General features: G+C 36.8%; 1 protein-coding gene across 1 annotated transcript in view; it reads right to left on the bottom strand.

Annotated features, from left to right (window-relative positions):
• LOC134539724 (dynactin subunit 2) overlaps window positions 1-22,546 on the bottom strand; it is a 31,599-nt gene extending 9,053 nt beyond the window's left edge. Inside the window, exons 1-7 of the mRNA XM_063381972.1 lie at window positions 22,416-22,546; window positions 19,619-19,690; window positions 18,888-19,027; window positions 13,771-13,882; window positions 11,908-12,059; window positions 9,980-10,205; window positions 5,438-5,635 (exon numbers count right to left, since the gene is read on the bottom strand). Coding sequence (XP_063238042.1) covers window positions 5,438-5,635; window positions 9,980-10,205; window positions 11,908-12,059; window positions 13,771-13,882; window positions 18,888-19,027; window positions 19,619-19,690; window positions 22,416-22,451 — 936 coding nt within the window. The 5' untranslated portion in view covers window positions 22,452-22,546. The remainder of the gene's footprint in view (window positions 1-5,437; window positions 5,636-9,979; window positions 10,206-11,907; window positions 12,060-13,770; window positions 13,883-18,887; window positions 19,028-19,618; window positions 19,691-22,415) is intronic.
• Window positions 22,547-23,976: the final 1,430 nt, after the last annotated feature.

Below are 23,976 nucleotides of genomic sequence, written 5' to 3'. Positions count from 1 at the left end.
TATTGATAATATTATTTTCATCACAGAAATAATATATGATATGATAACTAAATTTGAAAAAAGCGGTTATGTTAAATGTATTGTATACTTTCAGTAGGCAAAATTTCCGGCCCCTACCTCTTATAGACTTTGAGAAAAACTGCCTTTTAAAATAACATTGATATAGATAGGAGCGCAAATTTGTGACACGGCCTCTTAAAGTGGGAAAGTAGATACTGCATTTGTACAGTAGGGAAAATGGCGGTGCAAGTAAATAAATACGTTAATCACCGTAATTCGTAAATCAGTTCCGTAAAAAAAGATTGTATTATGTAGTTTTAAAAATTATATTTACATGCATTTTAATATTTTCTTACGTTGCGTAGATTATGTATTTTGCAAACTTAAAAACAATGCAGGAATCGGTCATGGTCGATTCCAAAACCATTGTATTCTGAATCCCACGATTCCAGTGGAATCGTTGGAACCGACCGATTCCGGAATCGGAATCGACCCATCACTACTAAGTATGCATGTACCTGCAAGACATTTTCAGGAATAAGTAACACCATTCCATCCTCACCAACTGAGCATCTCTCAATATTAATTCTTTCTGTAATAAATTTGAAATATTTTATGGTCGTGTCTTGAGGTCAATGATATTGATATGACTTGAAATGAGAACGTATTGAGAAGGGCACGTACAGACCTGCCAACTCTAACGATTTTGGTGTGAGGCTCACGATTTTAAGGTCCATCTCACACCCTCACGCCAAAATATTGTTTCCTCACGATTTTTCGGGGCCCCAAGATTTTGTTTGTAAAAGTTACAAAACAAGTTTTACGAAAGCTTACAGTAACGAGTTTCCATCAATACTCGAGTCACGTAAAGGAAGCAATTTTGCGTTTTGTAGCATGTGCCGTGCTGATTTTTCTATCTCGCATAGTGGAAGAGGAGACATTGTGAAACATGTCGCTACAAAAAACACAACTAACACGTGAAGTGTATTGCTTCCAGTAAAAAAATTAATTTTGCTGTGAACAGTGATAAATAGTGTTACACGAGCAGAATGTTATTTTACATCTTTTTTAGTTGAGGCCCTGCATGATCACTACACGACAGCGCTAAATTTTGTTCAACTAAATTAAATCTGCAACCTATAATTTGTTGAAATAAATTTTGAAGCAAAGACCATATGTAACATATGTACAGGTATGTCACTTAAATTTAAAGATTCTCATTTGTTGTTTTTTATATCTAACCTGTATTTATGGGCCTGAAAATTTTTATCGAGGACCTCATGATTTTTTAAATTTGAATGTTGGCAGGTCTGCACGTATAATTAGGCACTAGGAGTAACTTAAGCACCCAAAGAAGACAGTCTACTGGTAATTAGCAATTTTTCTTGTCAGGTTTCTTGCTCTGATACCTAGCATCTGGCAACAAACACAGCTGTGACTGAGATACCCTGACGTCGATGCTCTCAGGACCGTTCTCACGACCGCAGGTACCTACGTCTTGTTTACAACTACACAGTAAAAACCAATACATGACTTCTTTACCTGGAGCACTTTAAGACAGCATTGTCTTAAACCCAACCATTCAATTCGTAAACATGTAAGGGGTGTATGTGTGTTGGTGATGCGTAGGATGAATTGCGATAAAACTGAAATAACCAGGACAACTAAATTTAATTAATGTAATTTACTTAGCACAACATGATTCATACCAAAATTTATGTACTCTTAAACAATTAGAAAAAAAAATTAATTTTACTTTTGTTTTTCCATCATAAAAATAAAACCATTATTAGTAATTTATATTTACATCACAACATTGGTACATCTTCAACAACACAAATACTTGCCAATTTATTTTTACTGTTCCAAGTATTTTTGTCCTAGACATGTTTATTACAAATTATTATATTGTAAAAGTGTCAAAATGACAATGTTTATAAGAAATAGGTTTCATGAAACATTTGGTGTCATATTTGTTGAATAATATTCTATTGTTATGATTAAAAAATTAAAACAACATTAAAATCTCCTGTTTCAAAAACCAAATTGGCATAAAAATAAAACATTTTCTCTAGTGATGTAGAACGATAAAAGCGAAGATCGCTGTTTTTCGTGTGGTGTCACCTCCGGGCACAAGACTCTGAACAGGCGCGCATAATCAGAGACAAGATTTTATGATTTTATCTTTAGTCCAATTTAGTTTTTAAAACAGAGGATTTTTGTGCTATTGTTTTTATTTTTTATAAAAGCTGTTTTATAATAGTTACTCCACCAAAATAGTGGTAAAATTGATATGCTGCATTTTTATGATAAAATAATTTGTAATAAATTCAAATTTCAAATACATATAGAATAAAAATAATTTAGCAAGAATATGTGGTTTAAAAGTGACTCAATAAGAGGTGTACACCACAAAATAAATTTAAATATTTTTTTCTGATCTGCACTTTGGTACAATGTTTTGTTCGGGAATAACGACATTTCTTAAATATAAAACATTAAAAGATTCTTTTTATGATGTAAATAAAATTTTGGTTACATGCTACTTAATTCCAGGATATAACTTGCATTTCAGGGTTATACCTATCTTCACCTTAAAGTACTTTTTTTGAACGGCGTTAATTGGACATGCCCAAAATCATGTGCATAAACTATTATTTACCAGAACGAAAAGTGTAAACAAACAGAAAATCAACTCAGTATTAGTTTTCCTTTTCCTTCTACCATTTTCTGGTTAGAATCAATGTTCTAGCTTCAAACAAGCCATTACTTAAGCATTTTCAAACTTGGAGTCAAGATTTTTTTATTAAAAGAAAGGCATTTAACTATATGTAAAATAAATAATATTTAAGGGGAACTAAATAAAGCCGTCCGCCATTTTTACTAGATAGTCAAAGATATGACACACATGTCTAACATCCATACTATTGACTGCTACTGTGGTAGTAAATTCCAGACATTAAATTATTTTCTTTCCATAGTTCGTCTGCTATGTAACAAATCTATTACACGCTGAAGGCCATTCCAAAATAGCGTATTTTTCAGCATTTTTAAAGGTAAATAGCGGATCAAACGTTTTACATTTTTCGGGCAGAATAATTACGTAAAGTTAACTATACTTCAAGAAACCTGCGAAAAAGTAAATAACAAATAACGCTGTGAAAGGTTTGCAATAGGGATGGGATTTTCGAATCTTGGATTCGTCGAATATACCGAATCCTATGGATTCGAGGATTCGTAGGATCCGAGGTGGGATTCGAGGTGGGTTTTTAAGAGTTTCAGGTAGTAATTGATAATTGTAGTGCTGGGCGAAGTTTGAAAATTTCGAACCGAACCGAACCCTTACGTTCGGTTCGGTTCGAAACCTCTTAAAATATATTCGAAAAACCGAACGATCGTTTAAAAAAAAATACGTTTTTCTAATTTTCTAACCCCCATTTGAGACCATTCACAAAACAGCTCAACAAAATTCTATTACTTGTAATATTCCGACTTTTATCGCATAATCGTCGCCTCAACAGTTTCAAGCGCAGACAAAATAAAAATAAAATTATTAATCGTCGCATAACTCGCATAGCATTTTTTCATATGGGCGCGCTTTGTTTTTTGATTACTTTAGAGAATTTTGTATGCATTTGTCGTACTACGTAATATAAACTATCGTACAAATGCAAAAGGTATTGTATATTATACCTTTAACTATAGTGCGTATACGAGAAGTGTTGTAAAATCACCAAACATTGCGTACCCCATACGTTAAACTAAAGCGCATGTACGAGAACTCTCGTATTTCGGCAAAACTAACGTGATCAAGTTAACACAAGACAAATGCGGTAGGAAATGATTACGTAAATTACGTATTTTAAATTACTGGGATGTATTTATTTTCTTTGGCCTTTTTGGTTATAACAGTCAGGTAATGAAAATATTAATTTAATCTTGTGTATTAAAAGTACTGGTCCAGTAAATGTTACAGTACGGTACTAAGTTGACTAGCGTAGTCGCGGCAGCCATCATTATTTCTCGTGTTTTCCTTTTTCCGACGCAAATTTCTATAACCACACTTTTTACGTTACGTTTACAATATTATTGTTCTTGAGGTGATTTGCGATGAGCAGGCTAACGTCGTTTAAGTTTTCCAAATGGAGAAAAGATAATGACGACCCGGATGACCCAGAACCACCCCAAAAAAAACCGTCTAAAGTTTCTTCTAACGAGCAGCATTCTTCCAAGAAAACAGCAACTGCAGACAGCGGGTTTTGTAATGTAGATAGGTAACTTAATTCACATTCGCCTTTTTTTGATGTCCTATTAAAAAGTTTTACTTATTAAAAATGTAAGGTTATGTCTACCACAAAAATATGTAGATAGGTAACTTAATTCACATTCGTCTTTTTTTTTATGTCCTATTAAAAAGTATTACTTATTAAAAATGTTAGGTTATGTCTACCACAAAAATATGTTATGTGGCCTTATGCTGAATGTTCGTCATCTTTATAATATTTTTTTTAAATGAAGGTTAGTGTACACTTAAAAAGGAATATAGTCTTTTTGAAATTTAGATGTAACTTCTTCACGAATTAAAAGTTGGTATATATATAAGCTAAGCTATATAATGTTTTAATTTTACATATGGCTGGAGAATCTTTCTTTCTCACCACTCAGTTAAAGACCAAAATGCTGGTCATCTGTTCATTTTAATTGAAAACAATTATTTCTGTATGAGGTTCAGTTCGGCTCGGTTCGAAACCAGAGAACTGAGGTTCGTCCAGCTCTAGAAAATTGTAGGTATACCTAAACTATATTATAAAGGTAACGGAAATGGCACAAACATAAGCTAAACTACGCTGCATTTTGTCAATTAGCATAACTACTCTATCATTTCCAACTTTCAATAATATAACATTGCAGAAAAAAACAACTTTTTTTAAATGGTGTCTGTTATACAAACGTATTTTATTGAAAACATAGGAAGGATTAATTTAACAGAGAATTAGACAGATGCAAACTTACGTCTGTGGTTTTTGAGGTTATTTCTCTCTATTCTATATCAGGTGTATACACTATGCACTTATTTTATAATTTTATAAATACACATGTGATTTTTTTTAATACATAGGCCTATGTAATTTTTTAAAATAAATGTGTGATTTCTTTAATAACATGTGGTGAAGTTTAGTGTGGGACTGGGATTCGAGATTCGATGACAAACACTGAGGATTCGAACAAGGATTCGGATTCGACCAAAATGTGGATTCGTCCCATCCCTAGTTTGCAAAATAATTGTACATAATTATTTGCTCATTTCATATGTCAAATATGTAAAGAGTTAAAGGAAAAAGATTATCAAGTCTCGTCCTGTCGGCTTTAGAGTCCAGCAGAGCTTCAGCTACTCCCTTGACTCGGCTTGGGTTTTTGGGTCTCGGCACATCCCTACCTTGCGAGTGCTCTCAGAGCACTCTGGTGGAGAGGTCGCAGCAGCTTTCTCAGCGACGGAGTCCATCTTCAGCGCGAGCGCGGTCATGCGCTGCTCGACTGCCTCGATCTGCGCCGAGTCGAACAGCGTCAGCTTGGCCGCCAAGGTCTGGGCGACCTCCGCCAGGCTCTTGTTCTGCATGTCCTTGGAGAGGCGAGCCTGTCCGGACACACACGACACCTCGCACGTGAGAAGTTGGCCCTGCTATTATCTAGTTACAAGGATCAAACTGTCCTACACAGAGCTCCCACATTGTCCGGCTGCTGGTACTACACGTCTGCAAGAATCTCTGGCTGTATCCGAATACCTAGGGATGCGTCCTTTAAGTTCACGTCCCTACATCCCTAAACAAATGCACCCACAGTTTAAAAGATGCATTCTAAAGGATGTACAATATCAGAATTGTTTTACAGCTAGCACTACCTGTTGGTTTGTCATTGTACTAATGTGGATTGGCCTTTTATATTCATGACATCTAAGGTGGGCCAGTAAAACATAATTGAACATTCAAAATTGTAAACAATTTCGGATGATTTCAATTATCGTTGGGAATTGAAATATGGAATAAAATTTGAATCGGGGACTTGTTGTTCCTACAAATCAAATTAATTTACTGTTTATGTGAATTATGTAAACATACACTTATGGTATAAGTATTTATAAATACCATAGTTACATTTCACGTGTTTATCTTCTAGTTCAAAATCCATTTTGATTAACTATCTCGTATCACACATTTGCTCTTTACGGGTAATGTTCACAATAACAAAGCTAAGGGATGTATGGATGTATCAGTGGATTCGAGAGTCACATCCCTAAAAATCTTGAATTAGTGGACGCATGAGAGGATGCATCGACATCCCTTGTGAGAGTTCGGATACAACTCAAAGATTGCCGCGTCCATTACGATGCACTATCTATGGATCCCTTAGCTAAGGGATCCATTAGGCCACTATTCGGATACAGCTTCTGTCAAGACTTCAGACGTTCATTGCACAAACAAAATTGGGAGTCTCTCTTAAGGAATCGCAGGCTTTCGCAGCTGTGTCTGAAGCTGCTTGGCTTGTGAGTTCTAACTGCATCGAAGGCGAAGATTTTGCTGACGGTTTGGCCAACATTGCAGTCACCATATTTAAGGTAGCAGGTAACTGCTACCCTGAAGATGACGACTGCAATGACAAACAAAACATCGGTGAAATCTTCGCCTTTGACGGGACTAAAACCCACAATCCAAGCAACTTCAATCAGTGTCTTTATCATAACAATATTACACTTTAAGTAATCACGTATCAACCCTACAATATAGTACAAGTTTTATGCTGTTTAATCAAATTAGTAACAACTTTTCCTCCTACTGCCATTCTGAACTATACCAGACGAAGCAACACTATTGTCTATTGACGGCAACGTTAAAATTGCATTCAGAAGGACTTAGGTTCAAATTTTTATCCATGCATCCTGAATTTGTTCTACACTTTTACTGAAATCACATTTGGCAAAAACTGATTGGTTCCCCCCTGTACGCCATGTTCAATACCTTCCCCAATATCCATCTTTAAAGACCTTACTGTCTTCAAGATGCACAGCAAACAATATCAATATTCTAAGTCCTGCTCAATTTCCATAGTATATAAGTACATAGAAATTATATAAAGATATTTAAGTGTTTAGAATCTATGTAAACAACTTTATTTTAGAAGTATAGGATTAATATAATTTTTTGGCCAAAAATTCAATTACGGCCAACATAAGACTTAAAAATAAATTTAATGCAAACAAATTTACAGCGAAACAACTACATATGTACCGTTCCCTTGTTCCTTCTCTTGACGTATAGTATCGTTTTTTGGTGTACTGATGAATAATTTTTTTTTTTTTTGGTGTTATGTATTGAATTTACCTTTAGATAATGTTTTGTTAGTCCTATTATTTATCATTATTTTTGTTTTTCATGCTGCGTCAATATTTTTCAATGATTACTTAAGTCAGCATAGTAGTTTATTTCCTGTTGTCTTTTTTCGGCCAGCTGTGGCCCCATGCACAGCCAACTATTTTCTTATTCAAGGTTTTTAACATTCAACCAGAACAGCTGCTTTCTTTTCCCCTCAACATTCTGTTAGTGTTAACCTTGCATAAAATTGTAAAAAAATTCCGAAGCATATTATCTTTTAAAGGTATTTACATATTATTTTGGTGCAAATGCATACTCTAGTTATTCAAGGGCTCACTTTGATTTCAGTATGCTTTTGGATTCATGCACAAATGATTAATAGCTTTATGGTACCTACCATAATCAAAGGCTCAATGGAATAAATAAATAAAGTTTCCTTGAAAAGAGCTGGTTAATGTATCTTACAATTCAAATGACCTGGTCTCTAATGAAATTAAGAACTGTAAAGTTTTAGTTACTGAATAACACAGTAGGGGTATGTGAGTATTAAAAAAATTTCTATATTTTGATATTCAATATTCAAAAATAATTTGATATTTTATTTGACATATGTATATATATATATATATATATATATATATATATATATATATATATTTAAATTATTTGCTAAAATTAGACAGGCATACATCATGTGGGACTCATTTGAAAAAAATTTATTGAAACAACTATAATACAGGAAAGCACCAGTACAACGAACTTCAGTTAAACGAACACTTCACTTAACCGAACTCAATGTTTGGTCCCGCCAAAAACGTATATAATAACCTTGAATTTTATTTCATCTTAACGAATTTTACGACGGTCAGTTTCTTTGTGAAACAAAAATATTCACTTGAACGAACAACCTTGAGGCAAATTATGAAAAAAATTACCATCCAAAAACTTGTTCTTTATTTTTAATTTTCTTATTCAAACGTAACAGCGTGTACGTAAACAAAAACAATAACGGAACTAGTAGTATGTGTGCGCACGTACTATCGAAATTAGTAGATTAATTCTCGTGTTTTGAAATAATATTGGAATGGTATTACGTCCGTTGTACGATACAACTAGTACATATTCTCGGATTTTTCGTTTTTTGGCTACTTACATCACGATAATTTTTGTACGGTACTTTGGCTAACCTGTGTTTTAATTTATTTTTTGAAAGTCATTTTTTTCATCATAGTCCATAGTGTTTTTGTCGTGTCTACAGGCGTGAAATTTTTTACGTTTTTCAATAGTGTTGTGTTCTTCAGTGCCGGTTGTAGAAATAAAGCGTGTGACAGAACAAAAGTGTAAATGGGGGAGAAGAAAAATAACGCAATTCATCAAAACTTTCGACCTAAGACCTAACTATTCAAAAGAATGACGATGCTTGTAGTCTTCAAATGTTTTGGAACACCGCGCGTTTTGTAATGTATGCACGTGTGACTTTTCGATTGCACACGTTGGAAGGGATGACTGTAGAGGGCACATTGAATTAAAGAAACATGCGGAACATTTTATAGTCATGACGAGCAATAAATCCATATCGTAGTTTTTTCGCTACATCTGAAGAAACGAAAGTAACTAACGCAGAGTTATTGTTTACAAGTTCTGTTGTTTGTTTGTAAAACAGTTCTTATCCAACCAGGATAAAAGAAGCAAATAAAAAGACAATTGTTCAAAAGTATAACTTTGCATACTTTGAATTGAAGGTTGAAAATTTCCTGTAAAATTATTGACATTTCTTACATATTCAGATGATTGTATTGTTCAAATCGTTTTTTTTCTTTGATTCATTAATTTTCATTGTATTCATATGCATAGGCCTACATTTTTCATTTTTTTTTTTTTTTGCATCTTATTGTCCTTATTTTATCTTGTGTGTGTCATAATTCCTCAGGAAAAATTTATCGTGCATGATTTACATGTACTTTTTCCATATAATTGTCATTACTGATGGGTGTGATTTGAGGTTGGCAGCTCTGCCTACAATGTGTCTCCTGACCATAGACAAAGCATCAGCAGAGAGTATGTGAACAGGTTCTTCAAGCGGCCATAGACTAATGACTGAGATACTGAACCTTAGTACACTTAAGGTGTTTCATGTGTTTATCGGTATACATATTTATAACAATGCTTATGTTTCAGTATAAAGAACTTCAGTATAACAAACTCAACTATTTTTTGGTCCCTTCATGTTCTTTATAGTGAAGCTTTCCTGTATGTATAAGGGCAAAAAGATTTACTGAGTAGTTCAGTTTTGTTTTCTACAACATTATTCACACATATTTTTTTACATTTAACTAATAATCAGTTATTATGATTTAAATTTTTTTAAAAATACTTATTTTGGCTGTATGATCAGTTAGATAAACAAAAGCATTTTCAAAAATAATTTTTCTGGTTTAAGAAATTGCATAGCCATTAGTTTTTTTTTAATTTTTCTGGATATTGGATCAATTTTTCTTAAACTCCTGTGAATTGTAAAAAAAAAAAAATCATTGTATATTAAAATTATATTGTGACATTCAATTGGAATAGAAAAGGAACAGTGTCTGCAGAAGCCTAGCGATCCCGGGTACCAGCTTGTCAGGCGCGGCTCCGACGACGGTCTCCAGCCGGTGCAGCTTCTGCTCCAGCTCGGCCAGGCGGGCGCTCTGGGACAGCCGGGCGTGCTGCGGCCGGTAGCTGAGCTGGTACGTGACGACGCCCTCGTCCCCCGCCTTCGCCTTCGCCTCGCTCCCGGGCCTCTGCCCGGCGCCCGCGCCGCCCTCCTCCTTCAGGCCGTCGATCAGCGACAGCACCTTCCTGCCACGCACCACTCAGCTGTGAGACTGTGTCGCCAACCAGTCCCCCACCCAGCGCCCCTCGCTTATCAAGTGTTCTGTACGTAAACATACTGAAACTGCTGGTCAATGCCTGTTTCAATTCATGATTTATTAAAAAAAAAATTAAAAATCAAATATTTTTTTGCTTCATATACTGACGCAATTTCATTGATATTCAGTTGTAAGAATTTATAAAACTAATCCGATGATTATACATCAGTTAAGACTAGTGACCATCACTGAAATTTAAGTTTAGGATTAGCTTGAAATTTATTTCTGAAAGATTTTATTTTTTTAATTTTCCAGAGAATGGCCCCACCCCAAAGGCCACCCCAGCAAGGCCTCTCGCCACAACATCGGCCCAGCAAGGTCCAGCAGGCAGTGGCTCGGCTATGTAATAAAACAAACGTCTAAATGAATGAGAAAAAATTCACAAAAAAAACAGCATGGTTAAAATTTATAAACGAAGCTACATTCAGTGTGTCCACACAAATCTGCAATAAAATCTCCCTGACGGTTTCCTGACCAAAATTTCAAATTTACCAAATTGGCAATTTCCACAGTTTTGGTAAAAACCATAGCATTAAATTCAGGTTGATATGGTAATTACTAATTATGGCTCAGTCAACATTGAGGTAACTGGAGACAGGCGAGGGATAAAACTGTGTGATGGAGCAGTGAGAATGCATGAGAGGGGGGAAGAGGGAGGGAACATGTAATAGTATTCCAAGACAATGCACCGGCTCATAGCAAAGTTAGCCTGGGAATAGAAACCAGATGCCTTGGTGGGACGCAAGTAGTTAGACTGACTACTCAAACACAGTGGTCCCTAATTATATCTTAATTGAGCACACTGGATATGAACATACACAACTTTCAACTAATATGTAACACTTACAATTATGTAACAAAATTTAAAATTCAAACATAACCTTGTTTATAACATTTTATAATGTGTACGAAAATGAAAGAAAAAATTCTTAATTAGTTTGGGTGATGGCAGACTGTATCATGAAATTTCCCCCTCAAATTACTACCACCAATGGAAAATTTCCAAGACTTTTCCAAGATTTCAATTAAATTTCCCAACCAATTCCAACTTCCCTTACTTTTCCAGAATGTGAACAGCTTGACATTGCATCCAAATTGGAAAAAAGACTGGTAAAACCCATAGGTACCATTCCTTTAAAAAATATTTTAAAAAAAAATGTATAAATGTTTCTTATTTGATATTCATACAAAAAGTAAATTTTCAACAAAATATATAATCAGAATGGTGCAGTGGTAAGACAGTGGATTTGCCTTACAAAAATCCCTGGCCATCCAGATTTTGGTTTTCTGTGGCATTCTGACATCACTCCAATTGTTAACGATCAAGGACACTATCAACAAGATTTTAGGTCGATATAAAAAAAAAGTGCACGTGACTTAGTACACGTGACAAAAGGGAAACTTTGTTGGCTATCCAAACCTTTGGCCAAATACCTATTCTCTGTCCTTTTAGCATCAGAAACGTTTCACAACAAGTTTTCACGAAAATGTTGCATTTAAATTCGGCCTTGAAATTTTACTCCCACCGCGCCCAAAGAAGTTTCACTTCAAAAACATTAAAAAAAAAAAATGACTAGCCGACGGTGGGAAAACGTTTTCCGGAATCCCGGCCAGGTGGTCGCGGGACTCACTTGAGCTGAGTGCCCTGAGGGTCGGTGAGGTCGGCGATGACCTCGAAGCCCAGCACTTCCTCCAGCCGGATCTGCCCCAGCTGCTTCCGGGTCTTCTCCACCTCGGCCGCCAGCAGCGCCACCGACCGCTTCTCCGTCGCCTGCTCCGACACCTGGGCACACCACTCTGCTCGTCACACTCGCGAGTCTCTCAGCTTCCCTTTTTGACATGACGACGTCTGATAAATCGATGAACGCCGGCTGCACGCACGAAAAAGTGCCCGTAATGCACATTGTCCCATTACGCTGTGTCTGCGCCGCATCTATCTCTCTTCCACTCGATTGGAACAACCATCGATTTGACTTTTTCGAGGCACATTAAACTTGAAACACTCCCATTCTTTTCCTATCATCGTCCTATCCTTAACAGAATAACACAGGTTGGAAGGAAGTTAAATAGCAAACATGTATAAGAGTTATTGTTAAAATAATCTCTTCGTTAAAGTAATAAACATATTTGAATTAATGAGTGCAAATAAAAGTAAATTTATCAATTAAATTGTAGATTTCATTTCAGTCCTTCTTTGTATCCATACAAAATACTGATAATTCAATAAAAATGATTCAATTTTATTCATAAAAGTATGCAATCATTTCATCAATGTTTTGTTATGACGTCACAAACTATCGTCCGTAAACCGACTTTACAGACAACCAATTTTTTTAAATTGTGTAGTTTGTAAAGTTGTACATGGGGAGGGGACCCAACAAAGTTATTTGCCCCCAGGCCCTTAGTTTCTCACGACGGTCCTGCTAGGGGGAACAAATTTCAGAACCTCTTAATAAATTTTCCTTCAAATTTTTTTTTGTATCACAGGGTTATTTTTTTTATTAGGTAATAAGACGCAAAATAAAACATAAATATAAATGGATCTACTATTCACATGAACTCGTTCCTAATTTTTATGTTATAAAAATGTAAAATCTTTTCAAACATAATTTAAATAGTCTCCAACTACAGTGAAACCTCACAGTTTTTTTTCCCCACAACATTTATCACGTTTGGAATTATTTCAAAGAATTATATGTTGAAATTTCTGGTCAGAGCTTCATATAATAAGTTTATTTGCAACATGAGCAACATGAGAAAACATGAATACGCCTGTTACCAAGGTTAGATGTTTACACATCACTGGTGAGTACTGAAAATACCTTTTTGGGGACACAACATTTTGTCAGAAAAGTATTTAATAGATTATATAAATTCAATTCAGTATTACATAGAACATGCTTGAAATGTGAGTAATGAAATCGGGACATTCAACCCCTCTAACGACAAGCTGTCTACAGTTAGGATGTATTAGTAACCTTACTTGGCATTCATGGGATTGAACTCGATAAAAAAAATTTAATGTGTTTTGAAGCTAAATTTTAACATTTAAAATTGTTTAAAGAGTGGTGGCCGGATGGGGTCTTGCGCGAAACTTCCTATCGTTTTCTGTACACTGAAAAAAAATTCACTGGTGTGACAGTACTACCTGTTTACGGCATGGTTTCATTTTTCAGTTAACTTGAGAATCATGCGTAAAGTTAGCTGTTTTGTCATTTTCTTTTTTAACAATAAGCATCACTGTAATAAAATATTAATAAATGGGTTGTTAAATAACAGTTTTTGATTGTGGAAAAAAAAATTAGTTACCATATTTATAGTAGCATTCTGATGATTGTTTACAGGGCCATACACAAGGGTAGAAGAGAGATAGGTGGGGGAGATTTACCCTCCTTGCACAAAAATAAAATCCTAAAAAAAAATAAATGTATCATTCCCAGCAGCAAAGGAAAGAAGAGGAAAAGAGGTTTATGAACCGTGGTGTCTGGCTGTACCTTCAGCTGCGCCACTTCCTCCGCCAGCTCGTTCATCTCGCACTGCAGCCGCTGGAGCTTCTGCAGCGGGGTCTCCTTCTCCCCGACCCCCACCAGCTCCCAGTCGCCCGACCTGCGCCCGCCAGCACCGCGCCTCGTCACAAGGGGACCACCCTCGGGACAACTGGCACCCTCTCATACAGACCATGTCCAGTGACTTCAAACAAGGACCATTTGTATATCGTGGGTGTACAAGGAAAACCCACTAAGTCCAGTTAGATAACAAAATGAGATACGTATTAATATGACAAAGTCCAGTTTAATGTGATTCATCACAAGTATATTATATGACAAGTTACCATATATATTTTACAAACCCATATGAATATAAAAATCAATTTTTCTCATAGTTTCATTATATGGACTTAATGGGTTTTCCTTGTATGCCCATGATATATTTCTCATTTGTTTGTGCTTGGAGCGTAGACATGTCACAGTGTTTTTCTTTTTGTTTGTTGGTTGGATGCGGACAAAACTTTCTCCTAGCTTGTGTGTCCAACAGAGGACAGTAAAAATTAAGATGGCCGCCTAGACACAAGTTGGTGCTGGGAGCTGCTAGAATCCACCAATTTTCAAGTGAATTCCTCAACTTCCGTAGTCACGGAACAGACATGATTATGTATTGTCTCATTTTGTTTTTAAAAAGATCTTTAGATTCTTTTTACGATTGTCTGTTTATTCACAACTATAGCATAATGTTACGAACGTGAGCAAGGCCGGGACACGTACAGGTGCAGAGCTGGCTGGCGACTGCCGCAACATGATATGCACCGCGCACGCCTGGAAGATAACAAGGATTCTCGCTTTCCCCCCTCCTTCCCACCACTCCCCACGCGGCACCCTGCCTTTGACACGTAACTGACACCGGACCGCTGCGGAGTTACGCGAGCCGCCGACACGTGTTTCGAGAGATTTCTGCCGTCGGGTCGGCGCGGAATGAGGCGACAGGCCCCAGCCACGCTCGCGAGTTCTGGAAATTGCGGCTAATATATAAAAAGAGGACGGCGGCCTCGAGGAGAGAGTTGAGTTGAGTCATAGTTCAGTCGGGAGTTCTCCTGCGGCGAAGATCTCGAGGCGATAGTGCCGCGGGCGCGGCAGAGGGGCGAAGTCCTTGGACGAAGGTTCCAGGGCGAAGAGTTCAGTTCCGGGTTATAGTGTCGCGGGCGCGGCGGAGTTCCAAGCGAAGTTCCGAGCGAGGTGTTGAGTGGGATCTCGGCGAAGGCAAGTACGTCGGCGGCGGAGACCCACGAGGGGTGCTGCGGCGAGAGTTGCGCCAGAGGTGCGGCCCAGCGAGGTGTGTGGATTGTAAGAAACAAGTGACTGGGGAAGGAACATTATTTTTAAGTGCAATAGATTATTTGCCATTTTAGAAGATTAATGGTAAGTTACATAAATAGTGGCCATTAATAAAACTGTGTGTGTAATAAAATCTTTAATTGGGCTATCCTTTACAATATTATTAAACAAACATGGCACTTAATTGTTTTTGACTAATGCATATTGTACTTTCACAATACAATAGTTTTTAATAAGCTTGGTTAACTATTCAGAACAATAAAAATAAATTGGCAAGTACAGTATTTTGTTGTTACAATATCTTGTTGTACAGCAATGACTTGTTACTAGAAACTGGGATGGTATTTAAACTAGTGCACGTATATTTTACCTTTGGCACGCAGCATAATATGAGCTCGTATAAGTGCTGTTGTTTACTGGTCCACTTCGCAAGGTGTGATAAGTAGGGGCAAGATGGTATAGTTTTATTTTTACAACAATTTTGTTTACAAAACAGGAGTGTTCAGTGTTATTGTTTTTATATATTGTCTTTAACCATTAAAAAAGGGAATAATTAAAAAGAATAAACTAACACGTTTCTTAGTACTTATTTCACTAAAATAGTCTCATTTTGAATGATGTTTGAAGCACTTATACTGTTACAAACACGAGACACCAGACCGCGATGCCAGTTTCAGAGCTGGCTGGCGGCTCTGCTCGGCCACGTGCTGTTCGCTGACGTAAGGCATGCCACGCGCGCCTGGCCGGATTACAAGGGTCGTCGCTACCCCCCCTCCCTACCCTGCGTCATCCTGCCTCGACGCTGTAATCCATCACCGGGCGGGGCCTTGGGAATTTTAGCAGGCCACCGCGCAGACCGGCGATAATGGACACTACCCTTCCCGACTATTCGAGCATCGGATCGGCCCGGGATGATACAACTCGTCACAGCTGTTCTCGTTGGTTGGAGAAGGGTGCCTCAAACTACTTGAGCAGAGACGCCAGCCTCTGCGGCAGTTTGGCATCAGAGTCCCACGACAGTGAGTACCGGCGAGTGCGGCTACAGTTCAGAGCAGATTCAGAGCTAAGGGAAATGCGACATCGACGATGAGGGTGGGAGACCCCCTCTGAGAGTGTTGCGACGCTGAGTTCGACTGAATCATGAAAGTGCAGCGACCGAGTGGCGCGAGTCTGTGTGTGTGTGGACAGGCGCGAGGTGAGGGGCGAACCACTGTCGAGCCTAGCCCCAGAGGAGTGCGAACTGTGGAACTTGACAGACATTGAGTGACTATAGAATAAACATTTTTAAGTACCAGTTTTTTTATCAGACTTTTTAAGTACAATTATTTATTTTTAATGTAAATATTATTGATGAATAAAACTGTAATAAAACTTAATTGGGCTATCCCTTATGAACCCAGTTCTCCCACACATTACATAGGTCGTAACAATGCAATAAAATCATTAGTAATAAGCATGTCTAGAACAGAACTACTCAAAAAAAATTTAAAATAAATCTGCCAATTTTTGTGTGTTTGAAACATATGCCTTCATCGATGTAAAAATGTGTTACTAATGAAACAGATGCAAGATTAAACGATGAAATATTTTTTTTTTCCCAATCCATTTGTCATACATTCTGGTACAAAATTCATTCTAAATAAATTACATTGAATCAATTTACCACAACAAACAATTACAATTTTTGTAATTTGGGTTAAGTTTGGTCAAATTGCTGAGTGATTTCATGTTTTTAGTTTAATTTTGATGCCAAATGGTGTACTAACATGCATTTCAGTGTTATGCATATGTTGTACTGACATGCTTTGCGGTGTAATTTTGGTTTTATCGCAATTCACCATATAATCTTGTCCCTAATGATAAGTGATCAAAATAAGCAGAAGACTAAGTCTGGCTTCCAAACTTTCAACATTATGTAGATGTTCGCCATATATAGTTTACCAAACATTTAACACCTACGAAAGGAAATATAAGTTTTCATAAATCCTGTAACACACTAAAATATACCTACAGTGCATAAGTATGAACCGTTGGGTTCAATTCCCAGTCAGCTTGGGGATTTTTCACTTGTAAATTTTCTTCCCGGGTTCAGTACTGGGTACTGTGTTGTCTATTCACCGCCTTACTGCAGAAGGCACAGACGAACCCCGCCTAGCTCGCCCCAGACACGCGATAGTCGTATCCCAGTGGTGATGGTCGAGTTATGATCCCGCCTTCAGGCTGACCCCCCAATCAACAAAATATAAAAAAAAAAGAGTGGGTGTACGCGTATTAGAAGTTAAACTTGCTTGATGTAATACAAAAACCAACTTTAATTTCGAACACCAATAATTAATAGAAATCAAATAATAAAAGGACTGGAATGATATTATAAAAAAGGATGGAAAAGTACAATTTACATCAAATAAACATTTTTTAATTAATACTCAGTATTCAATATTAATAATAAAAACATGTATAAATTAATTATTTAATTGAATAAAATAATTAAGATAAACTTTATTATTAATGAAAATCAATAAATATGCTGAATTTTTATTCTAATTTAATTTGAATTATTCATTAACAATAATGTAATAATTTATAATGCAAAAAAACTATACATGCGGGAACGTAACCTCACAAACACGGCCAGGAGACTCCCAGCCAGCGACAATGGAATCTTACAAGCAACCAGACATCGTTATGCATACAGGAACATAACCTGACTATTATAAATACACTTGAAAAGGTTTATAAGCACAATTTCTTTCACTAATATTCACAATAAATAAATGTTTTTAATGATATGGACAGTGGCGTAGTCAGGATTTGCGTATGGGGGGGTGTTAAGAAGCATGACCCCCCCCCCCCCCCCCCCCCGTATTAAAGTGTATGGTCCGGGGGTCCTCCCCCGGGAAAATTTGGATTTCAAGGTGTAAAATGGTGATATTTTAGCAGTTTTCATTACTTAAATTTAAATATTGTAATGGTAAAATTTTTTATTAATTTTAATATGAAATTTGTTTGAGCGATGAATAAGAAATTAATTAAAGATTTGTTGCTGGGGGGGGGGGGGGGGGGTTTGAACCCCTAAAACCCCCCCTGGCTACGCCCCTGGATATGGACCAGTATTCAATATAAATAACCAAGATAAGATTTAATAGTGTGCACGTGCACATGCACGCGCGCTCTATCTATCTATCTATCTATCTATCTATCTATCTATCTATCTATCTATCTATCTATCTATCTATCTATCTATCTATCTATCTATATATATATATAAAATCTCTCTAACTCTCTCTCTCTCTCTCTAACTCTCTCTCTCTAACTCTCTCTCTAACTCTCTCTTTCTCTCACTTTCTCTCTCTCTCTCTCTCTCTCTCTCTCTCTCACTCTCTCTCACTCACTCTCACCCACACACTCACACACACACACACACATATTTTTATTTGTATGCAGTTTTATTTTCATCCTGTGAAAATTTCGTTGCATGATGCGCGCGCATCATAAAAATTCACTCTCATAATTTTGTCATAATACTCCTAATGAAGATTAACTGCACAAAATACAAAGGATATAGGTATAGCAGACACATCTTTCAAATTAAGCAGTGCATCATAATAACCCAATTAAAATTAAAAACAACTGTAATCAAGCAAATTAAAGTGAGAATGTAAAAAAAAAATCCTTACTTCCACCACAGGGGTTGCTTACAAGCAGGATGACCCAGGATGCAAGCTTAATTTGACACTGGTATTGTTACAGGAAAAGAAACACATGTGCATGAGCTACTTCACCGTGCATCGTAACCACTGCGCCTGCTCTTGTTGAGCGTGGCCGAGAAGTCGACGCCATCGGCTAGGAGAGTTTTCCCCTTGAACTTGCTGAAAGCTTCCGCCGCACTGATGTGCAGGCGCTCTATTGAATCGGATTCCTCCTGAAACAGCCCGGCCTACTTTCAGTACATGTTGAAATTACCCAGCAAAGTCTGGAAAAATAAGGCATATTATAATAAATTAACGTGGAATGTTGATTAGGTGAGTTACATTAACAATGTCGACAATATTTAAATTTAAAAAAAAACTTTTTAATTCACATTTAAAACTATTCACTTTAGTTTTATTAGTCTTACTAGCTAATGCCCGACATGCATTGCAATGCCTCAATTTTTTTTTTTTTTTTTGTAATTTGTTTGAAGTAGGTACAAATATACAAAGTATCTCTCTATCTCTCATCTATATCTATATGTCTATACATCACTCTGTAACAATAAAAATATTTAAATCAATTTTTTACCTATATATATTTTTATCTAACTTTTTACCAGTCACAGGTGTGACACACTGGTATTATAATGCAACATATTGTCAAACTTTCAATGCAATCAATGAAGAACTTCTCAAGATTTAAGACTTAGAATGAACCACCATTTACAATTTTATTTGTATAGATTTCCCATAAGTTGCTGTTTTCAACATTTACCCCACTTTACATAAATCAGTCTCGCAAAACCACACGGTGCTGTTACCTCAAAGAAATCTGTGTTCTGGTCAGCCTCTGGCAGCTCACTGGTTTCATATACGTCTGGCTGGTCGTACGCCTGCAAACAAAAAACACGATAAATTTTATATTGTTGTAGTTCTAGAAATTCATGCACCCAAGTGAAAAACTATTAGGTACATCGTTAATTTTTCCCTACATTACTTGGAGTGATCCTAATAAACAGACATCAGCTTACAGCAAGAAATGAGCTAACTGTAATTGTGTATGACATAAAAGTAAAGAATTAACTTATTTTCTTATTTATATACTTAAAAGTGAAATACCACGCACTGACTACCCACTCATCACAAATTTACCAGAACTATCAGACGAATACACTTGACATTTGGCACGTATATTCCTTTAAATACACAGAAATAAGCTAAGAGCTGATTGTATGAATATCAGCTCCGAAGGGGCGTTGCGGAGGCATCAAATTATTAAAATTCCCGTTTTTCCAGTAATATGTGTCAATACAACTTGAAACTCTGCAGTGATGTTCCTTATCTTACATAGCAATAAATGGAAAAGGAGGTTTCCAAAAAAAATCAGTTCCCAATTATGAATTAGTTCAGGTAACGACTGGCATTTCAGCGTGTGCGTATGCAAGTGGTGCATGCGTGCGCAAGATGCATGGGTGTGAGCATGTGTGTAAGAAGATTTCCTGTTTGGTTCTTACTCATACAAATCTACATTTTTACTCTAATTTGGATGATATTTTGGGTAAATATGTAGAGTCGCGGTATATGCGGAAAAAAATGCTAAAAATCCGAAAATACTTTTATTCTATGCTCTTTCACTTCCTCTTTTCAAATCAACCGGCGGAGATACGAAATTCCAAATACTTTAGGAGATATCGAATTTTATAATTTTCATCACAATACCTGCGTATTCATGCTGTGATTACCATTGTTTCTTGTTTACGAGTATCTATTATGTTTCTTATTGGACAATTTTGTCACGTGACAGTTCCGTGATTGGCCAGTATTCAAATGAACCAATACGTGATTATTTATTTATTTATTAATGTTCTGTCGGAGGTATCGCGACGTAGGTGAACGACCTCATCATTTCCTTCTAATGGCAAAGGAAATGTACCCGCCTCCAACTTAGGTGAGCTTTTAACATTTCTAATTTTAAAGTCTTATTTTTTATTTGGATATTGTTGCGCAAGTAATAAGTAACAAAAAAATTTTACGTGAGTTAATGTTCATCATTTGTCCTGGTTTGTTAGGTCAGGTCAGTTACATTATAAATACTTTAAAACTAAAGAACCATTGAAATTAAATCATATTATTTTTAATGTACGCTTAGTTTGAAAGTATTCATAATGTAACTGACCTGACTTGATCGACCATTTTAGTTCCTACTGTTTATCCTTTGTCCCGGTTTGTTTGGTCAGGTCAGTTACATTATAAATATTTTAAAACTAAACAGCCATTAAAATTAATTCACATTATTTTTTTATGTCCGCTTAGTTTGAAAGTATTAATAATGTAACTGACCTGACCTAATTAACCATTTTATTTATCACGCATTCACGAACACACGGCAAAATAACAAAAATGGCGTCGTTTGAATGGTTGTACAGGTGTTGTATTGCTAAATTAAAAAATTCGATATCTCCCTAAGTATTTGGAATTTCTTATCTCCGCCGGTTGATTTGAAAAGAGGAAGTGAAAGAGCACAGAATAAAAGTATTTTCGATTTTTTAGCATTTTTTTCCGTATAAACCGCTACTCTACATATTTACCATATTTTGCATACTTGACCCTTGAAACACGAGGAAGGTCAATGTCCACGTGAGATTTCGGGAAACCCTCCCCATCCCAGCACTCCTTAAAGAAGAATTTTGGTACACCTTAGTAAAATTTCTCTATGGCATACTGATGCTTTCTTTGATTCCATGACAAGGGCTATTGTATTTTTGAAACCTTCTGCATCTCCAGGCAATGGCTATAGCATTATTCTGTTCATACCCAGTAATTCAAATACAGCCTTCGATTTTAAGTGATCACACTAGCTATGAATATCTACAAGGCATGGGGCAATTACTTTACGGGCAGGTATTAACATGGAAATGCCATGTTTTTCACATGGGACAACTATACGTGGCTTGCTCAAAGAGTTGGTACACCGGTTAGTTCGTTTGTTTACTCTCAGGATGGACAAGTGGAAAACATCAAGCACCCTGAAGCTTTGCAATATAGAATATTCTAATTACAAACGAATTAATGTCTATTTGTTTGTTTTTTATCTAGATAATATAAACTGTCCACTTGAGAGTAAAAAAAATTACCACCATTGCACTAAAGAATCCTCCTCACGACGTGTTTTGCCTGGACAACGCAGGATATTTCAGCCAGTGTTTATATACGACATCGTTATTTATCAGATTCTTTTTCTGGTAATTTTTCATTTTAAATGTTGGTTACGTTCGTTGACTACATTTAAAACACTGTAAAATGGTGTGAATGGTGGGGTGGGGCAAGTTGGATTACGTTAGGTTAGTTAGCAACATTAAATGCTTTTGTGACATTCAAGAAAAAATATTAGCTAATTTGTTTTTACGCTGCAGCCCCAAATTGCTTTGCAGTAGCCACAAAAGTACTCAATTTAGACGTAAAATTAACTTTCTTTAACAAATAAAAAGGTATAAAAGAAAGTCGAAGGAAGGAAACGACTAGTCAGGACATCAAACTTTTAACTGCAATAATTAAAGTCAGTACAAGATTCAAGCATGACATTCCAAATAATTTAGTTTTTTTTTTTTAAATACATACTATTCCTGGTAAATCAGCATACTTCGGGTCAGCCATTGTACCTAAATATCAAATTATTGACAAAACTGTCAAACCTCTACCACCACATAACAAAAACAACAGTACATGAATCATAGATATACAGCGATCAAAGCTTAAAACATAATTGTCTCAATATTCTGCCGCCAACTTGATTATGGGTGCGACCAAAAAAAAAAAAATTATAGAGCATACACACAGGTGACAAACATGAATAATCAGTAATAATTATGTACATAGAAAACTGTGCAAACTGTGAAAAATATCACAAAGTTAAGAAATTATGGAGTAGTTGTGTGATGTAGATTCTGAAGTCTGTTTGCATTTTGGGACACGGCCACTCAAATGTCCTAAACAAAGTGTGGTTATAACCTTTCTTTAATAGCTAGAAAGGAATTAATGGATGAGAATCGTAGAAATGTCGTACTGTGCTTATTGTTGTACAAACATTTTAACTGTAAAGCAAACTGGAATTGCATTTAACACATTGTCGCGGGCCCATCTCCGACAAAGGGGTGGAGACATGATGGACATCGCTTGGTTGCATTATTAATGATTTGCTGGTTGTTTGACTAGCACAAGCTCTGTGAAAAAAGCAGCCTCTATCTCTAAGGCAAGAGTGGACAATCCAGCCCAATGTGGCTGACCGAGAATGTCGTCCGCACATAGAATTCTGCAGCAAAAACTTAGAAGAACACTAGTTGGTCCACATGTTGGGGCCCAGAATACACCCCTAAGCATGCCTCCTGCACACAATTGTATATGACAAGGTAAGTAGAAGTTAGGTAGATTATGTAGTGACGCCGACCGCCAATGCTCCTCTATGTCGCATAGACCGCTATGCCTCATCAACGTCTCGCAAAGGTGTGTGCACCGAACGCGCTCGTGCGCGCAACAAAGAGTAGTTCATGCAACGAGGCGAACGCCAGGCAACGAGTGCTACGTCGGCGGAAGGATCCGGCCGGGTGTGGCATATCCCTCCGCCGAACTACAAAAAATGCAATTATGTATATTTTTCCACAGGTTTTTATTTGACATTATTTTCATCATTTAATATTTCAGTCCTTTCAAAATTATGTTTCACTGTGCGATTTGTCCCGAACCTGGCCGGTTCAGTTTTTCCGCGAAATTCACATGTTTCCGCGGGAGGTCTGGCAGGGGAGGGGGGTCGCGCGCGGCGAGAGCACGTGTGTCCTTCAGGAGCTCGCATAGGCCGGCAGCCTTCGCGCAACACGGAACCTTCAACTCTTGCTTTCACCGATATGTAGCTTCAATAGTATAATCTCTTTCTAATCTTTTACGTACAGTTCCGCGGTCGGCCTCAATTTACCATGAGGTATTTCACTTAATTAAATCAGTGCTCCAAGATGAGTGTTCAACGTATTACGTAAGTACTGTGGGACGTTTATGAGACGTTACATCGGCGCTTCACGCCCCAACTTAGCTTACCTGCTAATTAGTTTTGGCCCGCACGGGGCAGCCAGAAGGCGACACGTGCTACCGAACATACTAACGAATCAGCCCCTGGGACATGTCTAGGAAT

This window comes from Bacillus rossius, chromosome 15, assembly GCF_032445375.1.
Source record: "Bacillus rossius redtenbacheri isolate Brsri chromosome 15, Brsri_v3, whole genome shotgun sequence".
Classification (NCBI taxonomy): domain Eukaryota; kingdom Metazoa; phylum Arthropoda; class Insecta; order Phasmatodea; family Bacillidae; genus Bacillus; species Bacillus rossius.
The sequence above is the reverse complement of the archived record's forward strand: the minus strand, read 5'-3'. Positions and strand labels throughout refer to the sequence as shown.